Raw genomic sequence first — 16,400 nt, forward strand, 5'->3', positions numbered from 1 at the left:
CGAGCATCTTTTTTGTGTTTATGGGTCAGTTGAGTATTTGTGTGTGCATTGCCTGTATATGTGAAGTGCTTTTTGAAGTATTTTGACCATTAAAAAAATGGGTTTTCTTGTTGTTAATGGTTTGTAGTTCTTTTTACATTTTGGATATGAGTTATTTAACAACTACCTGTGTCTCAAATATCGTTTCCCAATCTGAAATTTTCCTTTTCATTTTCCCAGTGATGTCATTTGATGAATGATGCTCTTAATTTTAATAACATTTAATGTATAATTTTTTGTATCATACTGTCATCTGTGTAAGAAATTTGTGCCAACTTGGGTCTCTTATAGTTAACTGAAGAATAGAGAGGTGCTAAAAAGAGGTTCTTGGTACACTTGAAAATGGCTTTCAGGATTATGATGGTTGAAACACTGCAATGAAACAGGAAGTTCAGTTCCTCCTATCAGAATCCAGCCCATCTCTCCGGGCCTTGCTCAGATTCCTTCTCCCTCCCAAAAGAGAGCTTGCTTCCCTCAGTGCCCATTCAGGAAGAACCCAGCAGAGTTAATCCATGTCAGTTACTTTGTAGACTGCAGGTTGAATTGCGTTCCTTTGCAACCATCCCTCCAGAATAAGCAACTCAGGTAGACCACACAGAAATCACACCACGTGGACAAAGAGTCATTCACCAGATATATTTAAAGTCTAAGCTCTTTGAGCTATACACGTGCACAAATGATTCAGTTGGTGGAAATAGTCCCCCTCCCCTCCATTTTTAAACTTTTCAAACTTAAAATAGTGCTAAAGAGGTTTGCATAATGTGCATCATGGAAATGCTGAGGCAATTCTGACTTCCACAGTGCTAGGAGGTTCCACTGCAACCCTTCAAGAACGCCTTCCCATTTCTCACAGTCTTCTGGGGAAAGCTTCTCTTCCTCCCCCTCCCCAAACCCAACCCAGTGAAAGAATTACTTCATTTGAGACAGGTTAACATTCACACAATACATTCTACTAAGACCAACCACCTATACAATCCACCGAGTATTCTATTATACACAGAATGGTCATTTTGACTTTTACTAAATTGTTAGAAATGTCTGTGTCTGATCTAAAACAGTTACAAACATTCTCTCTCATCTAGATTTCTTCAGACCCTGCATTCCAAAAATTCAGGCTAGCTTAACAAGTCAAATGACCTGCCTTTGGCTGAGAAGGTTGATCTGTTTATCAGAAGAGCTGAGTGCAGTATTACTTCCACCAGAGGGCACCATTTTCCCACTATTCTGTCTGTAGTCTTTTCGTTTGTCCCTGAAAACCTCCACAGCAAAGGAAAATCAAAGCATTTGCTTATTGTACACTCCTCAGATTTTAGTTTTAAAAGGAGTCTTCATTTTCCTTAAGGAAACTCAGGATTTTACAAGCAATGCTCTCCTCAGTTTCTCTGTACTGTGTCCAGTACTATATTGCTATATTCACAGTTGAACGGACTTTAATTTCTGAGTGATCAGTCTATGTTTTAAGTTTCTGATGAAACTAACATACACCTTAGTCAAAAACCACAACAATCCTTCAATCGGTTGGCTGTGTTATTGTACTTGTGTGTTTTTCTGAGGCTTGGGGAATGAAAGTACTTCCCCACTCCGTCGTAATTTGCATTTGCATCTAAAGTAATTCAGTAATGTTATAGGAGTAGATGAGGCCTGGCACATATAGCAGAAGGTAATGGTTCTCTAGGTGTATCTTCTGTAATGCACTTTGGGCTAGAGAAATAGAAAAATCACGTGTAACAAAAACAAATAACCTTTTGGAGCATATGGCATTGCATGAGTAGGATTAGCATATATTTATCTATCATCCCTTCCTATTTTAATATGCTCAGCTGCTGCTACATTCTGGAGGTTTAGCTCCATCCGAACCGTCTACAACTGAACATGCATCTTTTCTTTATTTAAAAACAAGTGGTCTTGATAGCAAAGATGTTGGCTAATCACTTATACATTGGCATGAGACATTTTGTGCCCTTTCAGAATTCAGCATCTTCCATACTAGAGTGTAATGTCAGATTATCTGTATTAGTATATGAATGCATTCAGAAGCAATGCACATATTATGTTTCCAAGCAGCTAATGGTTGAACAATCACTAAATAAAAAACATCCAGATTTTAAAAGCACAGCTGAAACATTTGTACAAATATACAAAGAGAAAGAACAATCGTTCCGACACCATGAGACTTTTATAATAAATAGGTTTGTCTGAAATCGGTCTCTGTCACACTGGACAAGCCTCCCCAACGAGGCTGGGAAAATCCTACATGAAGTGGTGTTCAAAATCTACTGAAGAATATCTTTGGGGCCAAGCTCAGTTTTGCCTCCAGGAATTTTAACAGAGCTATAAAGTATTGACTCAAAATAGTGAAGATACCCAGACTTGAGCTGGATGATGCTGTTCATTTCCCTAATCTAGATAGGACATGGCTGGATGCTGACGACCTGTGAGTTATAGTATATCCTCAAATCATGAAAATAAATGCTGGTGATCATGCATGTCCTGGGAATGTTGGGATGCAGAGGACTGAGAGAGACCAGATAGAGATATCTCATGCAGTCAAAGTCAAGTTACATATGGTCCTATTTGAGTGGCCAGGAAAAAACGACACGCACACATCAGGACTGGGACTGAAACGGCTCACGAACAACACAGGTGCTATTTGTCACTGATGTTTCTGGCTTGGATCAACATGAGAGAGAACAAAGATATAGGCTGTGCTGATTATTTAATAAGAAAATACTACTTTTCCCCCTAGAACCTTCTAAATAATGGATTATACTTAATGGGTATGATATGATCAGGAGACATATCACCTTTTCCTAGCCCTTTTGTCCAAGAGGCTTGATTACAAGGAAGGAATCTCAAACAACCAAACACCCAGGGATTTAAAGGCAATTCATTTTTGTTTCTGACAAACAACACGGAAGAAAAAAAAATAAAAAGCATGATAAAGAGGAGCCGGATATTATCATCGAGGCAGAGCAGGAAACTCAGTTGGACACAGAGGGTGGCAGGCCAGGACGCCGGGTCTGGATGATTTTTGGCTTTGGGGAAGTTCTTGGATCCTCTTCTTCCTCTATGTCACTGTCACACACGTGCACGACGACACTTGGGGTGGACTCAGTCCCTGCATGGAGCTCATACTTCTCTCCTGAAAAACAAGGAAAATGGGAGTGAGAAAGGAAGAAGAATGATGAAACGTATTTGGCCATGTTTGCTCAGGAAGTGAGAAGTGTCTTGGGAAACCTGGAGTCTCATGCAGGATGGCACGGGGTCGTAGGAAATGGGATGAGCACACCCTGTTGCTGTAGCCCAGCTCTACCACCTACCAACCGAGCAACCCTGGACAAGCCACTTACCCTCTCTTAGCCTCAGCACTGTGACTGTAAGTTTCAAAATGATAATACCCCCTCTCCGCAGGTTTGTGGCAAGGTGTGGCAGTTAGTCATGTAAGTTTCTCTCTTGGTTTCCCATGTAGCTGAGACCACAGGGGCAGATTGGGTCTCACCCTGTGGCCAGGCCAGCATCGAGCTTGTGAGCCTCCTGCTTCAGCCTCCTGAGTTGCTAGGATTACACGCACTTGCCAACTTGCCTGGCCTTAGATTGAACTGGGAATTGAACCCCTACCTTCCATGTGGTCCCAGCCTGCAGAACACAACATCTCTACTACACTTTATTACAGATAATGAGCAGTTGGACCAAGTTTCTCTTTTACTTCCCAGTCTTGGTGCTAATTGATAAGTAACTTTGAACCAATCACTTCATTTTTTTATCCTTTGAAAAAGCTGTGTCTATGTTCCCCTCTGCTCTGCCTTGCTTACAGCCAGAGCTGTCTCAGGATGGAACAGCTAGGACCTTGGCTCATCCAGGGTTTGTAATAGTTACTGGGTACCTGGGTTAGATGTCAAGGCCCTTTCTGTTTCCAAGTATAAAAGTCTTGATGGCTCATTTTGTAGTCAAGTCATTCTTAGGTGACTAGCTTTCTGCCTGTCTTTGTCTCACTGCAGTAGGTGATTTATTGAGATGTACAATATGATCTTACCCATTGCTAGTCATGAGGCTACAAAGCACATCACAGAACATTTGTGCCTTTCACGAGAGCACGGTCTAATGGAGACATGTGGAAAAAGAAAGTATCACACTGTGATGTGGTGAGTGCAGGTGGCAATCCATGCTAAGAACTACGGTACCAAATTGTAAGGAGCCAGAAACTCTGCAAAACTTCCCTGTGGAGGTCACAGTTGACTTAGGACTAATCGATAAGTAAAGGATCTCCAGGAGGTAGGTGCATTCTTAATTTGTTTGCTTGTAACTTCTCAACTACGGATGTACTTCGACTTTCTCCTGATACTCCATTCTACACTTGCCATCCTTCAGAAATCAACAGAAAAATCTTGTAAAACTAGTCTCTCAGCCTGATCAGACATCCTCACTAAATGAAATTTGCATTTCTTATACTAGCCCAGAAGACCTGACATAATCGCTCACCAATCTTTTCCAACGTGAACTCCTTCCATTTCTGCTTTGCTTTGGTCAAACTGGTTGACCCTCTGTTCCTTCATCATGATAGCCACATTCTTATGCTCACCAAATCAGCTATTTTTATTTGGCATTATCTCGCCCCTTCCTGAGAGTTCCCTAAATCCTGCCGTGCTTCCAGGATCGAGGCTAGACACAACCCAACACAGAACCCTGCCTGCTATCCCTGGTCTTGTGAAGAGTTTTTCTACTAGATGGCGAGAGCAAGTATTGCCAGTTCCAGTGACAGGGCACCGTTCACGTGCTACTGTGCACATCAACAGTGGAAACAGCAAACTCACAAGCGACAGTTCTAAAGTCTGGGCGCTGACATTAAGGAGTGAGGAGCACTGATAATACAATAGTATCACAGCTCTTCTAAGCGATGCTGGGAAGGACATAAACAAAGTCAGCCATTGTGACTGGTTGAATTGTGTCCCTCCAAAAGATGTTGAAGTCCTAATCTCCAGCACCTGTGAATGAGACCTTATTTGGAAATAGGGTCTTTACGTTGGGTCAAGTTAAGATGAGGTCATCAGGGAAATCCTACTTCAATATAACTGGCACCCTTTTAAGATGGAGAAGTTTGAACCAAGACATGCAGGGAAAATGCCATGTGAAGATTGGAGTTAATGCTGTCATAAGCCAAGGAACACCGAACTCAGAGAGAGGCCTAGAACAGATCTTTCCATAAGGCCTTCAGAGATAAAGTAAGAAACTGTGCCCCCCACCCCCCAGGGGAGATGGCCACAATCCCTTTTCCTCTTGGGATTTTGGGCATGCACACACACGCGCCCGGCGTGAGTTTAAGCCACCGGGTCCGGGACGTGAACCGCAGTTGACTACATGGGAGTCCAGTAACGTTAACATTAGGCCATCTGCTGGTCCCCAGAAACAGTTGCTTTAGGAAAGAACAACAAATTACTCAAGAGTTCTACAGTGACCAATGGCTGAGTCCATTGCATCCAGGCTTTCTAAAATGTTGTCATTTTTCAGAAACTTTTTATCATTCTAAATGAAAAACACCCTCGAATGAGATACAGAGAAAAAAAAGATTTCTGAGTAAAAAAATGAAGTGATGGTTCTTGTTTTCGTGTATTTTCTAAAGCTTCTTTGGAAAAAAACAAAGACAGATAGCAAACCAGTTGGCTAACAGTGCTTTGACGGCAAAAGAAGCCATTCAGATTGCTAAGACTCTTGGGAATACAAAGAGCCCTGGCATTTAACCCAGTTACCCAGTAACCACTGTGAATCCTGGATAAGCTAGGACTCCACCTTGCTCCATCCTGAGAATTTCTCTCAAGGTCCTTTGGAAGAAATACTAGAAGCTGCTGGAGTCCCCTTCAGCATTCTGTTGAGGACAGAGGCAAAGGTGTATAGCATCTGTCATCCTCAAATGGGAGACAATGGAAAGGAGTTTGTCATAGTGCAGTGCGAATGGGGACTGCAGATGAGGATGAGGCATGGTGGTTGAGGCGCTTAGACTTCCACATGACTGGCTGTGGTTGAGTCCCAGACCTGGCAGCTTGCTCTCTTTCTCTCTCTCTCTCTGTCTCTCTCTGGTTAGTGTTTGTGCTCTGTAGCAAATTTAAAAATAACAATAATGGTAAATATAATTAAATAATCAATTATTTAAAAAACATAAGTAAAATAAACATCCCCTGAGAGACACTGCTCATGGCAATATGTTTACTACTTTGGAGGTGGGAGGTGGTTGTTTTCCCCTCAGTATTGGTATTCTGGGGTACTCTGAGGATGGGAGGGCCAAGCAGAGGGGTACACTATGGGTTCAGGGTACAAAGCAACTTTTCTATCATGTTAATAAAGTCAGACTGCCTGGCAGTGGAGCGATTTTATTGCTGTGGTTCCATTAACTCTGACATTTCATTGTTCTATTTTTGGAAACTTTCTTACTATCAAAATCCAGCAAAGCTTAACAGCTGCTGAGGGCCCACAAAATAAAAGAAATGGCTTTGGCATGCTGGATTTAATTTTTCTTTTTTTGGCCTGTTTTTCCCTTTGGGCTTTAACTAATTCTTCCACCACAAGGGGTGACGTCAATGCTGTCACTGTGCAGGGACCAACTGAGCTTGGCCAGGGACAAGGAGCCCATCAGGTCGCATCCACAAGGGTTGGGGTAGGTCCTCTATGGTACAGTGAGAACAGGCCAAGGGGACCAAGAATTTATTGTAAAGGACAAGCAGAAGGTTGTACCATGAGCTCACTGCCTTACATGTATTCAAACTGCCCTTTTTCTTGGGTGTAGGAAGGAGGCCAGGACTAAAAGCTATAAAAAATTTATCAGAGTTTCTACCTACATCCATGAAACAAATCCCAAGCCAAATGACTGAAGAATTCTCTTTCATCTGGTTAGAAGTTAAATTTTTCAACCAGTCGGTAGTGTAGTGGTTAAGGTGGCGGGATTCCACTGGTGGTTTATGTTCCAGACCCAGGGGCTTGAAAAACATGCCAGGCACGTGTGTGTGCATGCCCAAAATCCTAAGAGGAGAGTGGAGGAGAAGAGATTGTGGCACAGCCATCCCCTTGGGAGGGTTTCTCTCTGCCCCTCTCTGGCAAACTCACACATCCTAGAGCAAATTAAAAAATATTTCTTTAAAAGAAAGAAGGTGATTTCTCATGAATGGCTTTGGAATTGATTAAAGTTTGGCCACTGTTCAAAATAGATGTTGAAGTTTCACTTTCTCTTTCCCCAAAGTGGGTGGAGACAGGCTGGTGACAAATCCCAATGTCTGTAAGTCTGGAGGAGTAAGTGAAGACGTCACAAGCTGCTTCTCATGCCCAGGAGGGAGGAGGTGTGTTGATCAGGGGGTTGGGGCAGTGGTCACATGGTTCTGGCATGATCACAGAGGACTGTGTGGGTGGCTGTCGGTCCAATTCCCCACTCAAGCACATTTGGCTTATGGGTCATGAGTTGGCCCCTTCTTGAATTCTCTCTAAAATAATTAGTGTTACTTGCACAGTTCATAAAATTTAGCATAATTCAGACTTGTTAAGGGTGGAGAGGTGATACAGATATCTGTATGTATATGCAAGGTCCTCAATTAGTTCATGCATAGAAAATATGTGTTATGACACTGGATTTCCAAGTTTTTTCCCACCAAAATGAACTCATCTTTAAATTCCATTTCCATGAACTTTTTGAACTGCCCACATGTATATGTGTATTAAAGTAGAATTGAGATTGATTGTTCAGTTTCTGATTATGAAAACATTTGTAGGGACCAGCAGATGGCATAATTGTTATGTCGCTCGACTCTCACATGGTTGACCACAGTTCAAATCCTAGACCCAGTGGCTTCAAACTCATGTGTGTGTATGTGCATGCTCAAAATCCCGAGAGGAGAATGGAGGAGAAGGGATTGTGGTGTGGCTATCCCTGCTGGGGGGTGATTTCTTACCTTCTGTCTCTCTGTCTCATCGGTGAACGAATGCAGGCTACAGCAAAAAATCTCTCTCAAAAAAAAAAAAAAAAAAAAAAAACCCAAAACCAAAACAAAAGAAAACATTTGCAGAGGAGGGGAGGGGAAGTCCTCCTAAAACCTGAGCACCTTCCAGAATAAGTCTTTCTGTGTCTTCTGCCAAAGGATAGAGAGAATTCTTGTGCTAGGTCGACTTTCAAAATAGAGCAAAGCTTATTTAACAGCACAAGGCCAATGTCTCCTTTGTTTCTCAGCATCTACAGCTGTTCTTTTCAGGATGTTCTTTCTCTTGACCGTCATGAGCTGCTAATTCCTGCCTCTGTGATGAGGTACATATCCAGGCCTGACTGGCATCTCACCTATTTGCTTTCAAACTCACATATCTAGAGTAGAATGATTTATTTTCCCTGTCAGTCGACATTTCCTTCCCAGCCTTCTAGGTGCATATCCTTAGTCTCGCTTGAGTTTTCTTTCTTTTATCATTTATAGTTAATCAGTCACTAAGTATTAGTGAACATTGCTTTGAGACATGTCTTTGGTTCAGTCCCCATGGCCTTGTAATGACATCCCTTTGTACGGATGCTAATGGTGACTCACCTCATTCTGCCCAGCTTACTCTTAGCTGGTTTCCCCATTATAGGAACTAATCTTCCCTGTCAGAATAAACTTTCCGAAACAACATTGGGAGACTTCATCTTACCAAATGAATAATATGACTCTGTGAAAGTTTCATGGTATTTCTGAGTGTTAGTCATCAATAAAATGGAATAACACCCATATCACTTGGAGAACATGAAATAAAAAATAAATGAGCCAAATGCTTTACAAAGCCCTCCAGAGATGCATGATATAATTTTTTAGGGTGACATTATTATTATTTTAATTTTTACTATTGGGCATGTGCACTCGTCAGAGAGAGAGAGAATGAGATAGCAACCCCTGGGGCAGATGGCCACACCACAATTCTTTCTCCTCTACTTCTCCCATCAGTATTTTGGGCACACACGCACACATATCCAGTGTGATTTTCAAAACACCAGGTCTGGGACTCAAACAGCGTAGTTGGTCATGTAGGATCCAGTTACTTTAATTATCATGCCACCAGCTGGCCCCAGGGTGATATTATTTTGGTTACTGCTGCCCCCAGATAATTTCCTGTTTTTAATATGACGAATCAAAGTGGTCACATCACATGACAGTTAATAAAATAAGCAGCCAAGTAACTGCCAAGAGTTTTTCCTCCATGAAATCACTGCCATAAAGAACAATAGGAGGTGAATGATAACATGTTGAGCCCCACAGTTTAAATGAACTGCTGGGCGTCATGTAATCTCGTCCCTCCAAATGGACCAGGCCTTTCTCCCCTGACCACAGCCTCCCCTTCTGTCTAGTTGGTAAGTTTCTCTCCTTTTCTCATCTCTCTGTTCCTACCCAATTCCATGTCTCTATTCCTAGGAGACATAAAAACCTACGTTGCTGTTTTAATGAGACCACTGATGTCTGAGATAGGCTGAACCACTCGTCTATAATGCTAAATTCTACCATCTTTTGTATTATTCATTAGTTATTTCATCTAGTGATGTTTTATATTCCTAACCACTGAAGTTAGTACTTAAACTTTTAAGGACTTTTTAGGACTTAAACTTTTAAGACTCTACTGAAAGAGACTCTACTGAAAGACAGCTAAGTTTTTTAACTTTTACTTTTAAGACCCTTTCATGGCAACTCATATTTCTAGTGAATATTTGTCCTCTAGCTAAATATAAACTATTTATTTCTTCTGAACTTTGCATCATCTTCTTTTGACCAATTGTTAGTTACTGCAATATGGTCTCTTTGACATGCAACTAACTGGTCAGTAAATGCATGGCTGATTTATGAAGGACACTGAGCATGGCTGTGGACAATGGACTTGTATAATGTCCAGTATGAACTCACCCACAAATTCTCCTTCCGTAGTTTCACTTGTGTATGTTTGAGCTTTTCAACTAAGCTCAAAACTATGTAAAGGCAGGTATCTCTCCTATTATTAGTACTCCATTAGTGCTATGACATAGTTGGTGTCATAGAAACATGCCACTTTGCTTAAACATAACTATTTACTAAATGCCAGGCACATCTTTAGGTCTCTGAGAACTTCACATAAAATAGATACTTAATTATAACAATGCCGAGCAATGTGAGTTTTATAAGGTCTAGTTATATAGAGAAAATGAGACCACACAGGTAGTAAATGGTGGAACAGGATTCAAACTCAGAATTGTATGACGTCAAAGAATGAGCCCCAAATCACTGATTCTCATCTTTCCCACTCATATACTCTGCAACAGACTCTACTGAAAGACAGCTAAGTTTTTTAACTTTTACTTTTAAGACCCTTTCATGGCAACTCATATATCTAGTGAATATTTGTTCTCTAGCTAAAATATAAACTATTTATTTCTTCTGAACTTTGCGTCATCTTCTTTTGACTAATTGTTAGTTACTGCAATATGATCTCTTTGACAATGAATCTTCTCAAAAGGCTCTTACTCAATAAATCAAGAAAAAGAGAATACACTACAAACTGAGTTAATCCATATCACTTATGGAAGCTTTGGACTCTGGAAAATATCCTCTATATTTTTCTCTTTCTTTAACTTTATGACTCTCATAATTAAAAAAAATATTTTAGAAAGATTTGTTTTCTATAGGGTGTGTGTGCTTACTGGAAAGGCAGAGAGAGAGAAAGAGAGAGAGAGAGAGAGAGAAAGCACCCCCTGGGGTGATGGGGACACAGCGGTCCCTTCCCCTCCATTCTCCTCTTGAGATTTTGGATATACATGCACATGTGCCCAGTGTGAGTTTCAAGCCACCAGGTCAGGTACTCAAACCATGGTTGGCTGTGTGGGAGTCCAGCAACATAACCATTATACCATCTGCTGGTCCTATGACTCTCATAGTAAAGGTGAATTCTCAACAGGAAAGTTACATGTGATAGCAGGTTGTGTTTTTCAGATATGGCTGTAATATTTCCAACCCTATGAACTCTTCTATAACTTTACCACTCCTCCATGGAGGAGTGTTCCCTCCCCTTAAACTTGGTCAAGCTTTTACAATTGCTTTGACAAATGGTGTGGCAGAAGTAACCACTGAGGGGCCAGTTTCATGGCAGTCATATTCTACAAGGTCAATTGCATGATTCAAGTCCCAGACTTGGTGGCTTGAGAAACATGCCAGGCTCATGTGTGTGTGTCCAAAATCCTAAAAGGAAGAGAGAGATTGAGGAGAAGGGATTGTAACATGACCATGCCCCATGGTGAGTGCTTTCTCTCTATCACTCTGTCTCTCTCTGGTCAGCACCATCTTGCAAAAATAAACAAACAAATTAAAAAAAATGTAACCAGTATGACTTCTGAATTAGGCCACAAAAATGCCATGTACCTCTACCTTGCTCTTTTAGGGTGCTCATTCTTGAGCCTCTACTTCCACATTGTCAGGAAGCCGGAGAAGCCCACAGGGAGAAGGACCAGGGCCCCTGCCCCACAGTCCATCAGAACTCTCAGCCGTAGGCAGTACCAAATTGACAGCAGGTCAGTGAACCATTCAGAAAGTTATTGGGACCAGAAGATGGTGCAATGGTTACATCGCTGAATTCCTACTCAATTCTCACTCATTGAGTCCTGGCGACTTAAAACTCACTCCAGGCATATATGTGTGCATATCCAAAATCCTAAGAGGAAAATGGAGGAGAAAGAATTGTGGCATGGCCATGCCCTGCCTGGGGGCTGGGAGTGTGTGTGATTTCTCACTTTCTTTCTCTCTGTCTCACTCTGTATCTCTGATAAGTGCATGTACCTTATAGCAAAAAGCTCTCTAAGAAAAAAAAAAAAAAAAGAAAGTTATATGCCAGCCTCTGGTTGATTTGTCCTAATATACTGAAAGGAGAAGAGATGAGACATCTCCCTGAATCTTGTTCAACTATCAGATCTGTGAGCAAAATAAATAAATGACTGGTGTTTTAGGGCCTCCATCTTGGGGTAGTGTGTTATATAGCACTTGATAAAGGGACTGTGAGTCATCCAGATTCTCTTTGTCCCAAACCAAGCTAAGCTACCAGAACTGAGTTGAAGTTAATTGCCATTGGTGCTTTTCCTTCTTTCACCTGCTCAGGTGCTGTGTTGATGACAGGAGAGAGCACATGCCGTAGGCAGGAAAAGCGGTGTGAGTGCTTGCTCTTCCATTCCTCCACCCCAGGCACCAGCCGGCATTTGAGCTTTTTTAAACCTTCTATGAATCCTGGCAGGGCTCATGTCAGTTTGCTTTTGTGTAAAAATGTGTTCCTTAGTAGAAGGACCGGGACCAGCAGTTAGTGTAATGGCTATGTCGCTGGACTCCCATGTAGTTGACTGCGGTTCAAGTCCCAGACCCGGTGACTTAAACTCATGCCGGGCTCATGTGCATGCGTGCCCAAGATCCCGAGAGGAGAATGGAGGAAAAGGGATTGTGGTGTGGCCATCCCCCCTGGGGGGTGATTTCTCGCTTTCTGTCTCTCTGTCTCTCTCTTCTGTCTGGCGAGCGCACTATAGCAAAAACCTCTCCAGGAAAAAAAAAAAAAAAGTAGGAGGACCAAGTGGCAGTGGAAAAAAATCGGAAAGTTTCCCAAAGTGGCACTATGCACTTCCCCATCCGGATGTGCATTTCATGGTAATTTTTTTTTTAAAGACAGAGCCTTGCCATCATTATCCTCCTGCCTCCTCCTCCCTGAATTTCTAGGATGACATCCTACCCCATGACTCCCGGCTTTTAGGATGGACCAGGATCAGACCCAGGCCTCCCATGTGGTCCCAGCCTGTGTAGTACAGGTCTTAGCAGTGTGCTCCCGTGACAAGGCCTTTCTCATGGGATTTTAATGGAATCTACTGGCCATGGTGTCTTCTTCTAGTTTTCCGAAGAAAAGGTAAAAGGTGTGTGTGTCTGAGATGGGGGTGGCGAGTGAGCGAAACTGTGCGGCACGTGTTCTGTTCTCTAACCTTGCTACCCTCTTTCTGCTCCCACTGGTACCCCGGGCCACTTACTAGGCACCCTTTGCCTCTCTGTCTCTCACAATTCTGTCTCTCACATTCCATTCAAGAGAGTAGAATTTGTAGGGTTCTCAAACAAGGGTGCCACATCCTCATGGGTGTGTGGAAATGATATTTTATGTGTTACAATGACCAGGTTGGGGTGGAAATTGGCATTTATTATTGTAGACAAGGCCCAGGGATGCTAAATGCACTGCAGTGTGTAGAACTGTCAGCTCCAAATCATCATAGCCTTCCCACTGAGCAACACCGGGCTAAGGGTTAACACACACTGACACTGTAACGGGGGACTGACGCTGGGAGTGACGTGACCGTAAGTAGGTAACAAGCGCTGAGCATTTACTATGTGCAATGCTGGGCATGTCCGTCCGCATGGATTATCTCATTTGGTGCTCTCCATAGCCTGACTTTACTGTTGAGGGAGCTGAGGCACACAGAGGTTAAGAAATTTGCTCACGGTCTCACAGCTAATCAAAGATGGACCTACATTCAAACCCACAATCTGACTTTTAATCATCATCCTAAAGCAAGAGAAAAGTCTCTTTTCACGTTGGAAGTTCTTTCATAGTTCCAAAAAAGGAAGATATTCTGGAACAGAGGGGCTTATTGGAAACTTTTTTTTTTTTTTGGAGAGATTTTAGCTATAGGGCACGTGTGCTCGCCAGACAGAGAGAGACATAGAGACAGAAAGAGAGAAATCACCCCCCCCCCCAGGGGGGATGGCCACGCCGCAATCCCTTCTCCTCATTCTCCTCTCGAGATCTTGGGCACGCATGCACATGCACCCGGCGTGAGTTTTAAGCCACCAGGGGGACGTGAACCGCGGTTGACTACGTGGGAGTCCAGCAACATAGCCATTACGCTAACTGCTGGTTCCCGAAACTTTTGAAGTCATAGATAGTTACAAGATCAATCTGGGACTGGAGAAATAACTTGTTTTCTACATAGAAGTGGAAAGATTCACGATTAAAAACAATATTCCAGGGAATTTTGTCTTTTGTACATTTTTCTGATTCTTTTTTGTCTCCTTATTTAATTTTGGTGGGCCCCAGAGAAAAGTGGGGTTTTAATCCAAGTCTCGTGGGTGCCAAAAAGTCACCATATCAACTTCTACCTTTGGTGTAAGGATGAGAAAATATAGGAATGAAGTTGAACTGCCAACTTTTCCCCACCTCAGCAGGTCTCAATATTGGTTCATTTGAGGAAAATATTATCGACAAAATAATTGAAGTTCTACTGCCTTGATTCTCCTCAATTCTGATAACCCATATAAAAGTAGGAAAAAAGAAGGGGTCCAGGGTATGACAAGGAAGAAGAGAGCTAGACTGAAGAGGGAGGGGAGAGGAAAAGAAAGAGTATAATCTAGTTTTGTTGTAAGAGGCAGTCTAGCTTAGTAAATGCAAATTTACTTATCTTCTGGAGTCCTCTCTTGGACAAGTCCTCTCTCGGACTTGTCTTGGACTTGTTAATATAATAGTATTCACAACCTAATACTATTGGGTTGTTAGAAAAGTCACGATGTATTTTTGCATTGAAAAACACAGAAAATATGTCATGACTTTTCCTACAGAAGGGGGTGGCACTTTTCCTCATTCCTTCCTGCGACATTTAGGACCTAAAGTATTTCATGGGGTCCTCTGATTGATGTTGAGTTAAAGATGTAGGACCTGAGAAGGAAGATAAAAGCAAGAAAGATGAAAGGAACCATATGGAGGAAGAGTAGGAAGACACAGGGAGAGCAGAGAGAGGGGAGCTCTCTCTGAAACCTTGTGAAGGGGTCTCACCCATATGGGCTAAGAGGAAAGTGGTGGGGAGGAAGGAAAAAGGAACTGTCTGTAAGAGCTCTCGGTAGGTTTATCCATAGAGCCAGGAGGGTTTCCTCTCTGGGAGTGGACCCTACTGTCGCAATATTAGAGGCCTGGCGATGGCAATAGCTATGGACACACACACACACACACACACACACACACACACACACACACAGAAAGAGAGAGAGAGAGAGAGAACTGAAGAGTAAGCACCACACTTACCCTTTTTTAAAGTACTTATTTTGGGATGGTAGGATTTGTTAGCATCTTTTCCCAGTTTTTGGTTATGTGTTTCTTCTATTTTTTTACCGTGTACACGTTTTTCCTATGAAATAAGAAAGGGAATGGGGCCAGGCTGTGGTACAGTGGCAGTGCAGTTGGGCCACACTGGAGAGGTTCTGGGTTCATGTCCTAGGACATTCCTGAACATGCCAGGAATGCTTACATGTCCATGAACTGAGCCATGGTGCACAGCGGCATGAAGAAATGAATAATTTTTTTTCCTTTTTTTTTTAGAAGTTTTTGCTATAGGGCACGTGCAGAGAGAGACAGAGAGACAGAAAGCGAGAAATCACCCCCCAGGGGGGATGGCTACGCCACAATCCCTTCTCCTCCATTCTCCTCTCGGGATCTTGGGCACGCACGCACACGCGCCTGGCGTGAGTTGTAAGTCACTGGGTCTGGGACGCGAACTGCAGTCGACTACGTGGGAGTCCAACGACGTAGCCATTATGCTAACTGCTGGTCCCAATAATCTTTTTTTAAAAGATTATTGCTACTCAAAAGTGATTGAAGGTAAACTGTAGAAAATATGTTAAAATAAAAAAAAAGCTCCCTAACAATTTTTTTCCAGGGCAAATTGTTTGATAGGAAGTGGAAAATTATGAACCTGTGTTCTGGGATCACCAAGCTGAGTCCTCGGTGTGCGACTGACAGGGAGAAGTCGCATGAACCTTAGCAGTCACACTCGCTGTTGTACTGGCCTTCTGTGTCTGTGATGAGAATACAGCAAGGGCTGAACAAGAACTGAGGCTTTATATAATATTCATACCACATGCTCCGAAAATATAAGTGCTCATCTATATTTTAAAAGCTGAATTTTATCTACCTTCGCATCAGAACCTAGAGTAGAAAACATTTCTTTCGTATACGTTACATTAATTGATGACTTATCGTTTCCATCTGGGGAAAACAACATAGAGCAAGCAGCACCACCACCAGAATTGCACTACTATGGCCTGTTTCAGCAGACAAGAATTTGGAAAAAAAATCTAAATATAGCAGATGTACGCAACTTGAAACTCGAGCACCATTTTAAACCCTCCTCTGCAGTTAACTAAAATTGATCTCTCTAACGAGAGCTAAAAATAGCAGGAGGCAAAAAGGGAAGAGACAATGACTTTTCATATCGCTCCCTGCAGGCATTTCCAGTGACAATGAACATGACCTTGCAGAGCTATCCTCGAGAGCAGAATAAAGGCTGGCATTTCACAGCCCACCTCTGATTTATGCCCGTTTACTACAGCACACGGGTCTGTTTC

At 42.4% G+C, this 16,400-nt stretch overlaps 1 protein-coding gene across 2 annotated transcripts in view; it reads right to left on the reverse strand.

Annotated features, from left to right (window-relative positions):
- Positions 1-660: 660 nt before the first annotated feature.
- The window catches only part of RCAN2 (regulator of calcineurin 2), a 304,665-nt gene continuing 288,925 nt past the window's right edge, over positions 661-16,400 (reverse strand). For both annotated transcript variants that reach the window (XM_006149077.3, XM_014588014.1), the window contains one exon: positions 661-3,181. In XM_006149077.3, the coding sequence (XP_006149139.1) occupies positions 3,021-3,181 (161 nt within the window). In that variant the 3' untranslated portion in view covers positions 661-3,020. The remainder of the gene's footprint in view (positions 3,182-16,400) is intronic.

The sequence above is a fragment of the Tupaia chinensis genome, unplaced genomic scaffold, assembly GCF_000334495.1.
Source record: "Tupaia chinensis unplaced genomic scaffold, TupChi_1.0 Scaffold000252_1, whole genome shotgun sequence".
Lineage (NCBI taxonomy): Eukaryota > Metazoa > Chordata > Mammalia > Scandentia > Tupaiidae > Tupaia > Tupaia belangeri.